The following is a 13,176-nucleotide window of genomic DNA, read 5'->3' on the forward strand; positions in this document are numbered from 1 at the left end:
AAACAAAATTATAAGCTCCCACAATGTGCTGCTCCTACACACACACACACACACACACACACACACACGTGCAAGCCTTCTAAATACCAAGACCTGAAAGGGGTCTGGCCTAGGCAATCAGGGCCTCCTGGGGCCCATTGGGTGGGTTCAGTTTGACAGAAGCCCCATCCCCGCACTGAGACCACAGATCTTGCCCTAAGAGCAGAGCCTTCCCCAACTGACCTTCCAGAACACAAGAACAACAGAGTCCCTACCTAACTTTTAAGGGGAAGAATTAAAAAGAAATCAAACAGCTGCAGAGACACAGAAACACTCCAGAAGCAAAGGAAACTCTGCTCTTAAATGCTGTGAAAGACCCAGGTTTCCAGAATGGCATTTAAGGCACTGGGAAGAAAAGCTGATTTCTCCCAGAGGGGCCCCAGCTTTGATGCCCAAACTGCCCTCAAACATCAGGCAGTGCAGTTTGTATAGCAGGGTACCCTCAGGCGAGACAACCATAAATAGGTTATAACAAGAATGGGGGATTCCATCTGCTTCTGGAATATTTCAGCAGCACCTGCTTTCAAGGTAAAAACCTGGGAGCTGTCCCCACAGCCTTCCTCCTCAACTCCCTTCCCCATCCCCCAAACACTTATTTTAAACTAAAGCAGGGAACACACGATCCACTGCACCTGCCAGAGGAAATAGAGCCCTTTGATTTTCCTCCTGAACTGTATGTGTTGCTTAAAAAACATTGGAACAGTTAGAAAGGGAAGCCAAAGTTCTTAAAACCAGGCTCTGTTAGTGCTTCTCGCTTCCATTTTAGAATGAAAGCTGAGCATTTTGCTGTTTATGGTAAAAAATGATTATAATCCAGATAAAAAAGGGACACAAGGATTGGTGCTGCCACTAGACCAGAGTGCTTCAGAATAAAAGGCGATTCTCACTCGGTACCATTCAAGTTTAAATAAAAGTCCATACGCCAAGCAACATGGAAAGAAGGTCAACCGCTCTCCAACACGAACCCAGGAATGTTGTTAAAACAAGCAATTGAAGTTGTGGTTGGAAACATCCAGTCTGAATCAGGTGCAGCTCCCAGAGTGATATGCAGTTCCCCTTCCAACAATAACCAGCAAAACCCAAGGATGTTTCAGGCAGAAAGCAAGCCACTCCAGCCTCAGTCTTCAAACACTGGTATTTCCATGGATTGCCCCAAACCATTGGCTGGAGTCCCATTTGCTACAGGATAAAGCTAGAACCTGAGAATGGTCCACAAGCACTTCCACAATCAGGCCCCATACTCCTGTGGCATGGTCTCTTGCTACTGCTTTCTCCTTAGCATTCTCAGCCTTCTTTTATCCTGTGACGCCTTGCATTTCTTCCAGGGCCTCTGCACAGCACTTCTCAATGTCTAGGGTCTCCCTCCCCTCCTCCTCCAGACATGCCTTACTTTTTCGGTAACATCCAGTTTATCTTATCTGGAACCCATCAGCCACACTTTCTCTGATTCTTCAAGCCAGAGATGGGCACTGCCTATCTGTGACCCCAGAATACCTTGGGCATGCAAACAAATACACACACATTTAAATAACACTTATCACATATTTTAACTACTTGTTTGCACTTCCCCTTTCCAAAGACTGAGTGGCTCCTAAGACAGTAAGAACAGCAGAAGTGGCCGGCGCCACAGCTCACTAGGCTAATCCTCCACCTAGCGGCACCAGCACACTGGATTCTAGTCCCGGTCGGGGCACTGGATTCTGTCCCGGTTGCCCCCCTTCCAGGCCAGCTCTCTGCTATGGCCCGGGAGTGCAGTGGAGGATGGCCCAAGTCCTTGGGCCCTGCACCCCATGGGAGACCAGGAGAAGCACCTGGCTCCTGCCATCGGATCAGCGCGGTGAACCAACAGCAAAAGGAAGACCTTTCTCTCTGTCTCTCTCTCTCTCACTGTCCACTCTGCCTGTCAAAAAAGAACAGCAGAAGTGAAAAGGGAGATAAATTATCAAAAACAGAGGTGGCTTGGGAACAGTGCACCTAGAAGCATATTCAATTTTATATTTGGCAAATGACAAAAAGTATGCATTCTTTTCATTTTGTAACACCAAGTTCAGAAAGTTCAGCTCATCAAACCTTGGATGAATGCGCTATCTGAAAGATTTCCAAATAGGAAGCTGGGGCTAGAGCTTTTTGTGTCACTTTAAGGGGATTTGAGATAAAGGCCAAACATCAAGTGTTTGGTATTGCTTATCCCAAGCATACACTAAGTAGTCAAAAACTTTTTAATACAAATACTGTTTAACTTTTTTCTTCATTTGAGAGCTGAGAGAGAGAGAGAGAGATAGAGGAGAGCGCTCTCACGTGTGGTTCACTTCCCACAAACCCACAAGTGCTGGGGCCAGATGGAGGAGAGCTCTCACGTGTGGTTCACTTCCCACATCCCCACAAGTGCTGGGGCCAGATGGAGGAGAGCTCTCACGTGTGGTTCACTTCCCACATCCCCACAAGTGCTGGGGCCAGATGGAGGCAGGGGCCAAGCACTCAATCTGTCCTACCGTGTAGGGGCCACCTGAGCCATCATCGCCTGCTGCTTCCGAACGTGTGCATCAGCAGAAACTGGAATCAGGAGCAGGGTCTGGACTTGGGCCAGGCACTCTGATTTGGGATGTGTGCATGCCAAGAGGTGTCTTAACCACCAGGCTAAATACCCGCCCTCCACCCCAGCTGAATAAAAAATTTTTAAGTGAAGCTAAAAATTTTAAAATAATGCCTTGGTGAAAAAACTTACTTTTTCCAAAATGCGTAATACATTCTGAACAGTTTCACTTGAGTGTAAGAACAGTGAACTCAAGCTTTCTCAAGAGCTTAAAGAGGATCCCCGTAGATAAAGGAGAAAACCGCAGAACACAAGCGTCTGCAAACTCAGTGCATAAAGACTAACGACACTTAGTCATCGCATGACAGCGCTCATAGCCCCCAAGCAACAACTCTGACGCTGTGAACTCCCATGCTCCTTCTGTTTATCCAAAACCACAAGCTGGCCAGAAATAGCACATTTCACTACCACATTGGCCTTGATAGAGTATGTGCCATTTGGGCAAATCCAAAGCCATAAGAAAATGTCAGCTCACTTGCTCTCTCTCTTAAAAAAAAAAAAAAAAAAAAAGTACTTATTTATTTGAAAGACAGAGTAACACAGAAAGAAGGGGGAGAGAGAGAGGGAGGGAGCGAGAGATCTTCCATACAGTGGTTCACTCCCTAAATGGCCACAATGGCTGGGGCTGGGCCAGACCAGGCCGAAGCCAGGAGCCAGGAACTTCATCCAGATCTCCCACGTGGCTGCAGGGGCCCAAGCACGTGGGTCATCTTTTGCTGTTTCCCAGGTGCATTAGCAGGGAGCCAGATGGGAAGTGGAGCAGCTGGGACTCAAATTAGCGCCCATCTGGGATGCTAGAATTGCAGCCAGCAGCTTAACCCACTATACCACAATGCTGGTTCATGTCAGCTCTGTTCCATTTTGATAATAATTTGAGACATCAGTGGTAAAATGCATCCAAAAATGCTGAAATTCTTGCCATTCCTGGGCTTATAACAAAGCACAACTAACCTACCCAAAATAATTGTTCTCCTAGCTGGTGCTATTAATTTAGTATTAAACACCATTCAGCAACCAGTTAATGTAAAGTACAGGAAATCTCAAGAACAAGTAAAATCTTTAAATGGCAGAAACAAGTCAACCATGGGAAGAAATAATTCATTCGATTTTGTAGTGGTGTCTGTGCTAACACAACTTTGTAGTACTGCTACATTTCCATCATATTTTGCTGATGATGAGAGTTGAAATAAACTTTTTTTTTTTTTCCAGAGAGAGGAGAGGCAGAGGCAGAGGCAGAGAGAGAGAGAGAGAGAGAGTCCATCCGATGGTTCACTCCCCAGATGGCTGCAACAGCTGGAGCTGCCGCAGCCAGGAGTTTCTTCCGGGTCTCCCACGTGGGTGCAGGGGCCCAAGCACTTGGGCCATCCTCTATTGCTTTCCCAGGCCACAGCAGAGGGCTGGATTGGAAGTTTGCACTCAGTGCAGTGCTTGACCAAGATACTGTGTGGGGGTATTCATAGGAAAGGAGATCATCAAGAGTGGAATGACAGGGCACTGAGGGCTCCAAACGGCAGAGGGACATTCGTTCAAGGAGAAAATGTGAAATACAGATATTGGCAGAAGCATAGTTCCTGTTGCCAGTCTTTTTTGTACTAGTTGTGAGTACAGGTCTCGAACTGGCGCCCATATGGGATGCCAGGGCGTTAACCTGCTGTGCCACAGCACCAGCCCCTCAACTTTTAAACACTTTCTAGAGAGTGAGGTTGGGTAACGGATTCCAAAATACAGACAGAAGTAACAAGCTCCAATGCTAGGAACAACTACAATTCACAGTGACATTATGTGTGGTATAAAGAACTGGAAGAAAGGAGCCAATAGGCTCCAAACACGAAGATGAGATAAAGAAACACTGGTTGCCTGATTTGATTGGTTTATGCTGTATATATGTGTTGACTGCACTATACCCTATAAGAAATGTACAAGAATTATATGTTTATCAGAAAGTTTTTAAAGTAGCATTTAAGAAGAAAATGTTTAAATTATTTTAAATTTTAATCAATGCTGGCTTATTTCCCAGGGATTAATTTCTTCCTAGAAGAAGGATTGCTAAGTGCCTGCAATGTGCCAGATACTCTCTGATAAACTTCATGTGGGAAGAAGAAAACAGTACAGACAAAAATTCCCGGCCTCAAGGCAGCTAAGTCACCACTTAGGATGTTCGCATCCTGTATCAGGGTGCTTGGTTTCAGTCCCTGCTCTCCCACTTCCAATCCAGCTTCCTGCCGATGTTGATGTTGGGAGGCTCAAGTACTTGGGTCCGCACACCCACACCGGGGACGTGGATGTGGTTTCTGGTTCTTGGCTTCAGCCTGGCACAGCCCCAGATGCTGTGGGCATCTGTGAAGTGAACAGTGGATGAAAAGTGAACAGGGGATGGAAGATCTCTGTCTCTCTTCCAAATAAAGTGAAAGTAAATTTCAAGACATTCTCAAGAGGCTGGCGCCGTGGCTCACTTGGTTAATCCTCCGCCTGAGATGCCAGCATCCCATATGGGCGCCAGTTCTAGTCCCGGTTGCTCCTCTTCCAGTCCAGCTCTCTGCTGTGGCCCAGGAGGGCAGTGGAGGGTGGCCCAAGTGCTTGGGCCCCTGCACCTGCATGGGAGACCAGGAGGAAGCACCTGGCTCCTGGCTTCAGATCGGCGCAGCACCAGCCATGGCAGCCATTTGGGGAGTAAACCAATGGAAGGAAGACCTTTCTCTCTGTCTGTCTGTCTGTCTGTCTCTCTCTGTCTGTAACTCTACCTGTCAAAAGAAAAAAAAAAAGACATACTCAGGCTTCATGAAGATGACATTCTAGTAGAGAGGGGCAGCAAATAAAAATGAACATATTAAGTACTTTAGGTATAGTAAATGTCTAAGACTCTTTAGGTGAAAGGAAGCTTACACCTTGTCACACCGATGGCCCAGTCCGTTATGGACAAAATGACGGGCACTCAACAGTGCACCTCTGCTGTGTATTCAAAGATGTACTTCTCACAACCAGTACAAAAAAAGACTGGCAACAGGAACTATGCTTCTGCCAGTATCTCTATTTCACATTTTCTCCTTGAACGAATGTCCCTCTGCCGTTTGGAGCCCTCAGTGCCCTGTCATTCCACTCTTGATGATCTCCTTTCCTATGAATACCCCCACACAGTATCTTGGTCAAGCACTGCACTGAGTGCTGGAGATCCACGGCTGATAAAGACACAGTCTTTTCCCGTGAAGAGCTGACCATCCGAGAGGAGGGAGACAGCTCGCAAGTACAGAACTGCAGGACATGAAGCAGCCGGTGTGCCCAGAGGGAAGGCCCACCTGTGCCTGCAGAAGGCTACTCTGAGGAGCTGCCTCTGTTGAGTCCAGGAGGTGGTACATGTGTGAAGGCAGAGAAGTGAGTGAACTGTGCTTGGGAGATCAGGGAGGAAGTGGTCCTAAGAAGCCAAATCCCGGGATAGTGCCAGCTGTGTCTGTACAGATATCTCACGAGAAGCAAGAGAAAGCAAAGTACAGGTTGCTTGTGAGCAGACCTGAGCTGCAGCACTGGGCACACCCTGAAGGGGGACTGGACCCCAGGCACAGGTTATCTCAAGGGGAAGCATCTGAGGAAACAAAAAGACTAAGCAGCGATAGAGGACGGTGCTAATAACCTAGCACTGACCCAAACTGCACCCTCATGCTCCTGACTACCCTTTCCACCACCAGCCCCCAATTGGACACACTACCAACCAGTCAGCAAGCCGTAACTCACACTCTTCCATTTACATGCTAGTCTCAAGCTGGCAACAACATTCCCAAAACACAGGGGAGTGCCACCGTATACACAAGCTGGAAAAGATCAAGAGAGAAGTTTTACATCTCATGTTAAATACCCACCAAATGCATGTTCCAAAACTCACAGAGGACACTTTGTTCTCAACCACAGTCACTATGCTCTGACACTAGAACATCAACGGAAGACCTTGGGAGGAGTCTGTATCTTGCTCACAACACTGTGGCGTGATCGCCCGGCTCCTGCTGGTCTGCAAACGCCTCAAGGGCAGGGACTAGCTACTACTAGGCATTCAATTAGGGGCTGACAAACAAATGAATGAATTAACCCACCAAATTTGTCTCCATAGCTCCAGGATCGTGTAACAGATAAAGCCCACCAATTGCTATTTTTCATTCTAAATGATGACAGCATGAAAATCTGTTCAACTCACTTCTCCCAAACACAAAATCCAAACTCTATGAATAGGCACACAGAGTCAAACACAAAAGAGTCAGAGGGGAGTGATTTTAAATTTAAATTTTCAAATAAACAGTTTTCCACTCTCATAAATTTGCTGAGTATGGTAGTGCCAATTTAGAGTTCACACACACACACACACACACACACCCCTACCCACCCCAGTTTGGAAAGAAAGAAAGTGTTGTAGCCCAAAATAATATGGGGAAAAAACTTTCTGCAGAACTCCCAGAACTCTGTTTAAGCCCTCACCTCCTCCAAATGAATACAGAAATATGCAGTGTCCTGGCCAAGGCTGAAATATAACAGACAAAAATGGAAGAGAAATTTTTCTTTAAAAAAGACAGAGAAAGACCACTGTTCAATCAAAAAGTAAATAATCATTGGCACTGAAGTCTAATACTCTGGGCAGGTGATCCTGGGATCTGGGCTCCTGGGGTGTGCGTGAGAACAGCTGTACACAGGAAGCCCACTGCCACCCCATCCTGAAGGCTCTCCAGCGGTTGTCTTCCTGTGCCCAAAGTACAAATGCTACTGCTTGGTGCAGAGGAGAGTCGACTTCACTGACAGACAACAATGCACACATGTAGCGGTCCAGGGTAACAGTCAGTGAGCAGATGAAACTTCCCTGCCCCTACACCATGAGGGTGCACAGCTTTGGGTGACAGAGGAAGGAGGTCTCCTCTCGCTGAGAAAGGGAAAGAAGTGCAGCAGAGAACTACCCTTTCTGGAATCCACAGAGGGTCTGGCCTTTCATCCCCAGGCCCAAGCCCAAGACTGAGGGGCCGGGTTTTGTCAGGGGCGCCTCCCTGCTGCCCTGCCTGGGGCCGCTACACACACGAGCAGAGAGAGACAGGAGGCAGGCCCCTCTGACACCTACTTAAGCAAGGCAGATGGAGAGGAGAGCGTGTGGGATGCCTTTACTTCCCCCTCAGGAGGCGCCCAGCAGGAGCCCACAGAGCCACAGCTCAGAAATCAGATTTCCACACACACACACCCCCAACCAGAACCTGCCCCTCTGGCAGGAGGAAGCAAAGCATTAAGCAAGTGTGGCTCTGGTGTAGGAAGTGGTTTTAGGAGACCCGAGGAGGCCTTCTCACAGGAGTCTGTCCTTTGTTCCAACCTCCACAGGGGTAGCTGGGTTGGGAAATAGTTACTCACTCATTGACCCAAAGGGGGCAAGGGTGTTGCTGCGCAGAGCACACGAGCTGGGTCTGCAAGGCATCCTGAGCTACAGGCGCATACTTTATTAATAATCTCACATACACAAAATGTCCAGGGAAAGCCTAACAGGCTAATTCCTGACAGCTCCAGATAACAGCAGGAGGAACTGAAGCCACGCTGACTCTCCAGCTTCCACACACGCCGCGGAAGCAACGGTCCCATTCCCACCCAAGGGATGTGATGCAAATAAATAAATACAATTATCTGCAGAACTTGAAGTGCAAGGATGACACTGTGAAGTCCTTCCCCCCAAGTGCAATGACTTGTGGGAAACAGATAGGGAAATTAAGAGAACAGCTGGAAAATTTAATTACAGAACAACAATGCCAAGGCTGACACTGCTTCACGGGACTAGCCAGTAGCCGGGGCCAGTCTCCCTTACCTTAAGATGCAGAAGCAGCTCTTCGCTCCTGAAGATAAGCGGCAGAACCCAAACCTCTGCTTGCTGTCAATGTCAGTGAGCACGAATGTGAAGTTCTGGCCAACTTGGCTGACTGTGAGGCTGCAGCCGAGACAGAACAAAGGGAAAAATGAATGTGCAGCAAGGTTCTTGATAAAGTATCTAATCACGACAAGTCGTTGAACCTGCAACATTTCCTCTCTCAGTGGAACTCTGTAGAAATGAACTTAAAATTTATACACTTCAAGGGAACAGACTGCAAACTATCAAGTTAAAAAAAATTAGGAAAGAAAGAAAAGACAGCAGCAGTTTCTAGTGGTCAGAAATCAGAATCACCACGGCCATCGTATTTTCCCCTTATTGGGTTCAGAGCCTGAGGCAGCTCTGTTAATCAGCCCATCAATCCTGAAAGATGCATTCGATTAACATCATTTTATAGATGAAGAAGTAGTCTAGAGATGCATAGCCAAAGGTCCCAGCTGATAAGTGGCAAGAAGCTGGTTTTTGTTTTTTTGTTTTGTTTTTTTTTTTAACCTAGCTCTGACTCCAAAGGCCAATCTGTCAGTTTGCTGTTAATTATGCTCACTTGGTAACTCCTCTGGTTCAGAAAATAATCGTGATCGCAACAGCAGGATGTAAGGGTCTACCATGTGCCAGCCAGAAAGATGGACATCTTATGGAGACCAAGTCTCTCATTCTCACAACAACCCTGGATTTAGATGATGTTCCCGTTATTCAGAAAAGGAAACTAAAGGGCAGAATCGGTAGTAACTGAATCAGGTTCTGAGAGCTGCCAAGGGAAGGAGCTAGAATTCAAATGGGAAGCAGCACAAAGAGGCAAGGTTAGGTATTACTCTCCTAGACTCCTGTGTCTTTCATAACTTCTCCATTTATAAGGAACATATTTTCTATTTTATGAGGACTGAAATACCAAAATGTGCTTTCAAAGAAATGTAAACAGTAAGTGAATCACACATAAAAGCAATATGAAATAGGAGATATGTTTTAAAAATTAAAGAGCATATTACTAATCAAATTAACCTATAAGCTCCTTTTTTTTAAGTTACAAATTGTTTTAAAATCCACTTACCAGTTAGCTTGCATTAGATTCCTTTTTAAAAAACTTAAATATCCCAAATATTTAAATTATACTAACATTTTAGAATTTGATACTAAATTATTCCAAGGGACTCAACAACTCACCCTGTATTGCACATATCAAATTGAGTTACACAAAGTATGTTCAAATTGGTAAAACACTTTGAATCCATCGTACACCTAAAATTTGCTTCAAAATTGTCAGAGGAAATGAAACATCATGGTTTACCAGCACCCTTTCAAAGGCAGAATTCTTACTGAGTCTTTAAATATGACATGAATTAAATTTCCAAACTTGGAATGGCCTTCCTTTATAAACTCCCTTATTCAAGCCACATAAGAAAATTAAAATCCATGGGATTTTCCGGGTATCCCAGCACAAAGGTCAATGGAGCTTTCCTGGTTATATTCAAGGAAGCAAACCCAGTTCTCGTAAGGGTTAGAGGGCACAGGAAAATGACTCAGAAAGAAGACAGGGTTCTGCTCTCCTTAGTTAACCAGGAAGGTGAACAAAAACAAGGTGGCAATAAAGCAGGAGTAAGTAATGGTATCCCTCCACCTTACACAGCCAGGAGGAGGAATACATTTCTATAAAAGTTATAGAGCTGTCAAGGGGACACCAAATGCTACCTTCTTAGAGCTGTTATGTTCTATCTGTAAAGCTTGGATACTGTGTTACTATGGTGATTTAATACTATGTTTTAAAGGGGGATTATATGATTAATTTTAACAAGGTTGAGAACTGAAGATGTGTGAGAAACAGGATTCTAGCTCACATAATTAAAGTGATTGGGGAGCAGAGTGGGCCTCAGTGGGGGGAGGGAAGACCTGTTTTATTAAATATTTAAAGCAACAGGTCTGGATGTTTCTCAGTTACAAATAAGGCCATGCTTTTGGGAAAGACTAAAGTGATCATATGAAATATGACTGCGAATTATTTTAACTCAGGGTTTGGTTTTCACTTCTGGAATGTTCAAAATAAATCCTGAGAAGCATCCTATTAAGAAGGATGGGTATTGATAAGACTGGATGAAAAGAAAACACCCAAAGTCTTTAGGAAAGGGACACAGAACGAACACCATTTGACCTGTGAATTGAGAGTCACTAATTCCCACTGTCTTTTCACTACCATTTAAAATACAGCAAATGTGCTTAGCTATATGGTAGGCTCAAAGAAAGATTCATGACTCCTTTATTTGGTACAAATCTCAACTCAATCACTTGCTAACTGGGGCTTAATTTAGCAAGTTACTTCAAACCTCTAAGTATCCCAGTTTCCTTACCAGGAACAACAATGAGAAATTGCCAGGGGACCCCAATGCTGTTTGGGGAATAAATGGGATGAGCATTCAGTAGAAGGGCCAACCACAGCAGGAGCAGTTAATCAGAGAGATGCAAGCTGCCACCAACTGAATGAGAACTAAACTCTATGTGAAAACGGCGCATTTGCTCAGATTCTTCCCGCCTGGCTCAGCTTTCTAACACCTGTGAGTGGAAGAAGCAAGTCTGCCTTTCTTTCTCTCTTGTCAGTTGCATTATTTCAGGAAAGGGCAGCTTTCTGGGTGACCATGCAGCTCAAGTTTGCATTAAAGTGAAAAAGATTCCATTCCAGGGTGTTACAGCCTAGGAGGAGGCATTCACTGTTCTCTACTGATTCACCTTTTAAATGCCTGGGAGGGTGAAGTACAAATCATCAAAAGCCCCAAACCAGTAGACTCCAAAATATTTTTCCTTGGATAATTTCTAATAAACTGGCAAGGGCAGTTCCACAGAGGTTTTCGAGAAGGAGTCTCAATTTCCAAGGTATTTATCATTCTCATTCTCTCTCTCCTTACTGAAGTGGTGGGGGGGGGGGGGGGGAATGTTCACTATTTCTCCATAAAAATGACTTTAGGGAAAGGCTCTGCTTCCTTAAAGACTGTAGTTTTTGTGTTTATCTCCAGGATCAGCATCTATAATTTCTACAGGAACCAAAGATTTCACAGTGATTAAAACTGGAGGGAACTGTGCCCAGCTATAAAACAACATTAGCCAACAATTTTCACTCCTAAAATGTAAAGCTGAGAAGTTGACACTTCAGGGCTGCTGGTTCCTTATCTCAACTCTTTCTCCAGAGCAAAGGAGCTGGTCAGTCTGGACCTCCTCTCAACACCTGTGAACCTCAAGGACCTCCGTGATGAGGCAGAGAAGGAAAACACTGTCATCCATCTATAGTGACAAGCTGTGCCACCTGACGCCAGAGACAGGCAGCTCTTTCACGATATTGCCCTACCTGTACTCCTTTTATAAGCCCCCAAGCATCCTCACTGGGTAGAGTGGTAGTCCTTGAAATCTGGAAGTCTGTTACTCTCTCCTCTGTTGACAGATTAAATGCTCTCTTTCCTTCACTCCCAAATCTAGTCCTCATTATTCTGATTTTTTTTTTTTATTTGACAGATAGAGTTAGACAGTGAGAGCCAGACAGAGAGAAAGGTCTTCCTTCCATTGGTTAACTCCCCAAATGGCTGCCACGTCCAGAGCTACGCCGATCCAAAGCCAGGAGCCAGGCACTTCCTCCTGGTTTCCCATGCGGATGCAGGGACCCAAGCACTTGGGCCATCCTCCACTGTCCTCCTGGGCCACAACAGAGAGCTGGACTGGAAGAGGAGCAACCGGGACTAGAACTGGAACCCATATGGGATGCTGGCACCGCAGGCAGAGGATTAACCAAGTGAGCCACAGCGCCAGCCCCCCATTATTCTGATTTGGTACCAGGGACACGGACTGAGCTTTTGGTAACAGGACCTTAGAAATCATCTTGCCCAATTCTTATTTCACAGATGGGAAAACTGAGGCATCCGAAAACCTAAGCCAGCTTCTGGTTCCAAGCCCTTTCCATCCTGCCACACAACATAAAATTCGATGAAAGCCACCCCGCCAAAGTTTCAACTCAGATGATGAAGCTAAGGTTGTGAGGTTTTCAAACAGATTCCACCTCTTATGAAACCAGAGAAGCCAAATTCAAGCATCTCCAGAAACAAGGCCAAGAGACCAGGCCCACTTTGCTGTGCTTCCCAAGTCTGGCTGAATAAGGAGAACAGGGGAGGCAAGCAAGGACCATTCCAACCACTGACTTTAACCTTCTCACTGCCTCTTCATTGCTCATCAGCCAGTCAAGGCTCCTGGAGCTGCAGGTTGCATAATCCTGAAGCTGTTAACAGGTCTGGTGTAGGAACAGCAAAAGTCCATGGATGGGCATTTTGATTTATCTCTGGGTGACAGATGACATTTTACATGGAGGCCTCCTTTCTAAGTTTGGTTAAGCATTTTGCAAACTGAGCTACAACTTTCCTAGGCACTGTATCAACTGCTTAATATACAACTTCAAACAATATAGACAGGGTCCCTGCCCTCTTAGAGCTGTCACCTTGGAGAGGACGAATGACGAATTCCACAGAATGTTATTAATAGTGTTCTTATGCGTCACAGTGTTGTTATTATAAAACCAAAGGAGGAACAGAGATAGAAGAAAATGGAAGAGAAGGAAAGGCCCTGTGGGAGATATGTGATTGACCTAAAAGATGATATGGAGCAGCCATTCAAGGAGCATGGAACTGGGTGAATCAGGCAGAGAAAA

At 45.5% G+C, this 13,176-nt stretch overlaps 1 protein-coding gene across 10 annotated transcripts in view; it reads right to left on the reverse strand.

Annotated features, from left to right (window-relative positions):
- Nucleotides 1-13,176, reverse strand: part of DENND1A (DENN domain containing 1A) — a 555,776-nt gene that overhangs the window by 347,131 nt on the left and 195,469 nt on the right. For all 10 annotated transcript variants that reach the window (XM_089302416.1, XM_070056536.2, XM_070056525.2 and 7 more), the window contains one exon: nt 8,445-8,564. Coding sequence is in view for 7 of the 10 variants with exons in the window: in XM_070056536.2 (XP_069912637.1) it covers nt 8,445-8,564 (120 nt within the window). In the remaining 3 variants the exon portion in view is untranslated. The remainder of the gene's footprint in view (nt 1-8,444; nt 8,565-13,176) is intronic.

This window comes from Oryctolagus cuniculus, chromosome 1 (genome assembly GCF_051225735.1).
Source record: "Oryctolagus cuniculus isolate XC-2025 breed Fujian yellow rabbit chromosome 1, ASM5122573v1, whole genome shotgun sequence".
NCBI classification, from domain to species: Eukaryota; Metazoa; Chordata; class Mammalia; order Lagomorpha; family Leporidae; genus Oryctolagus; species Oryctolagus cuniculus.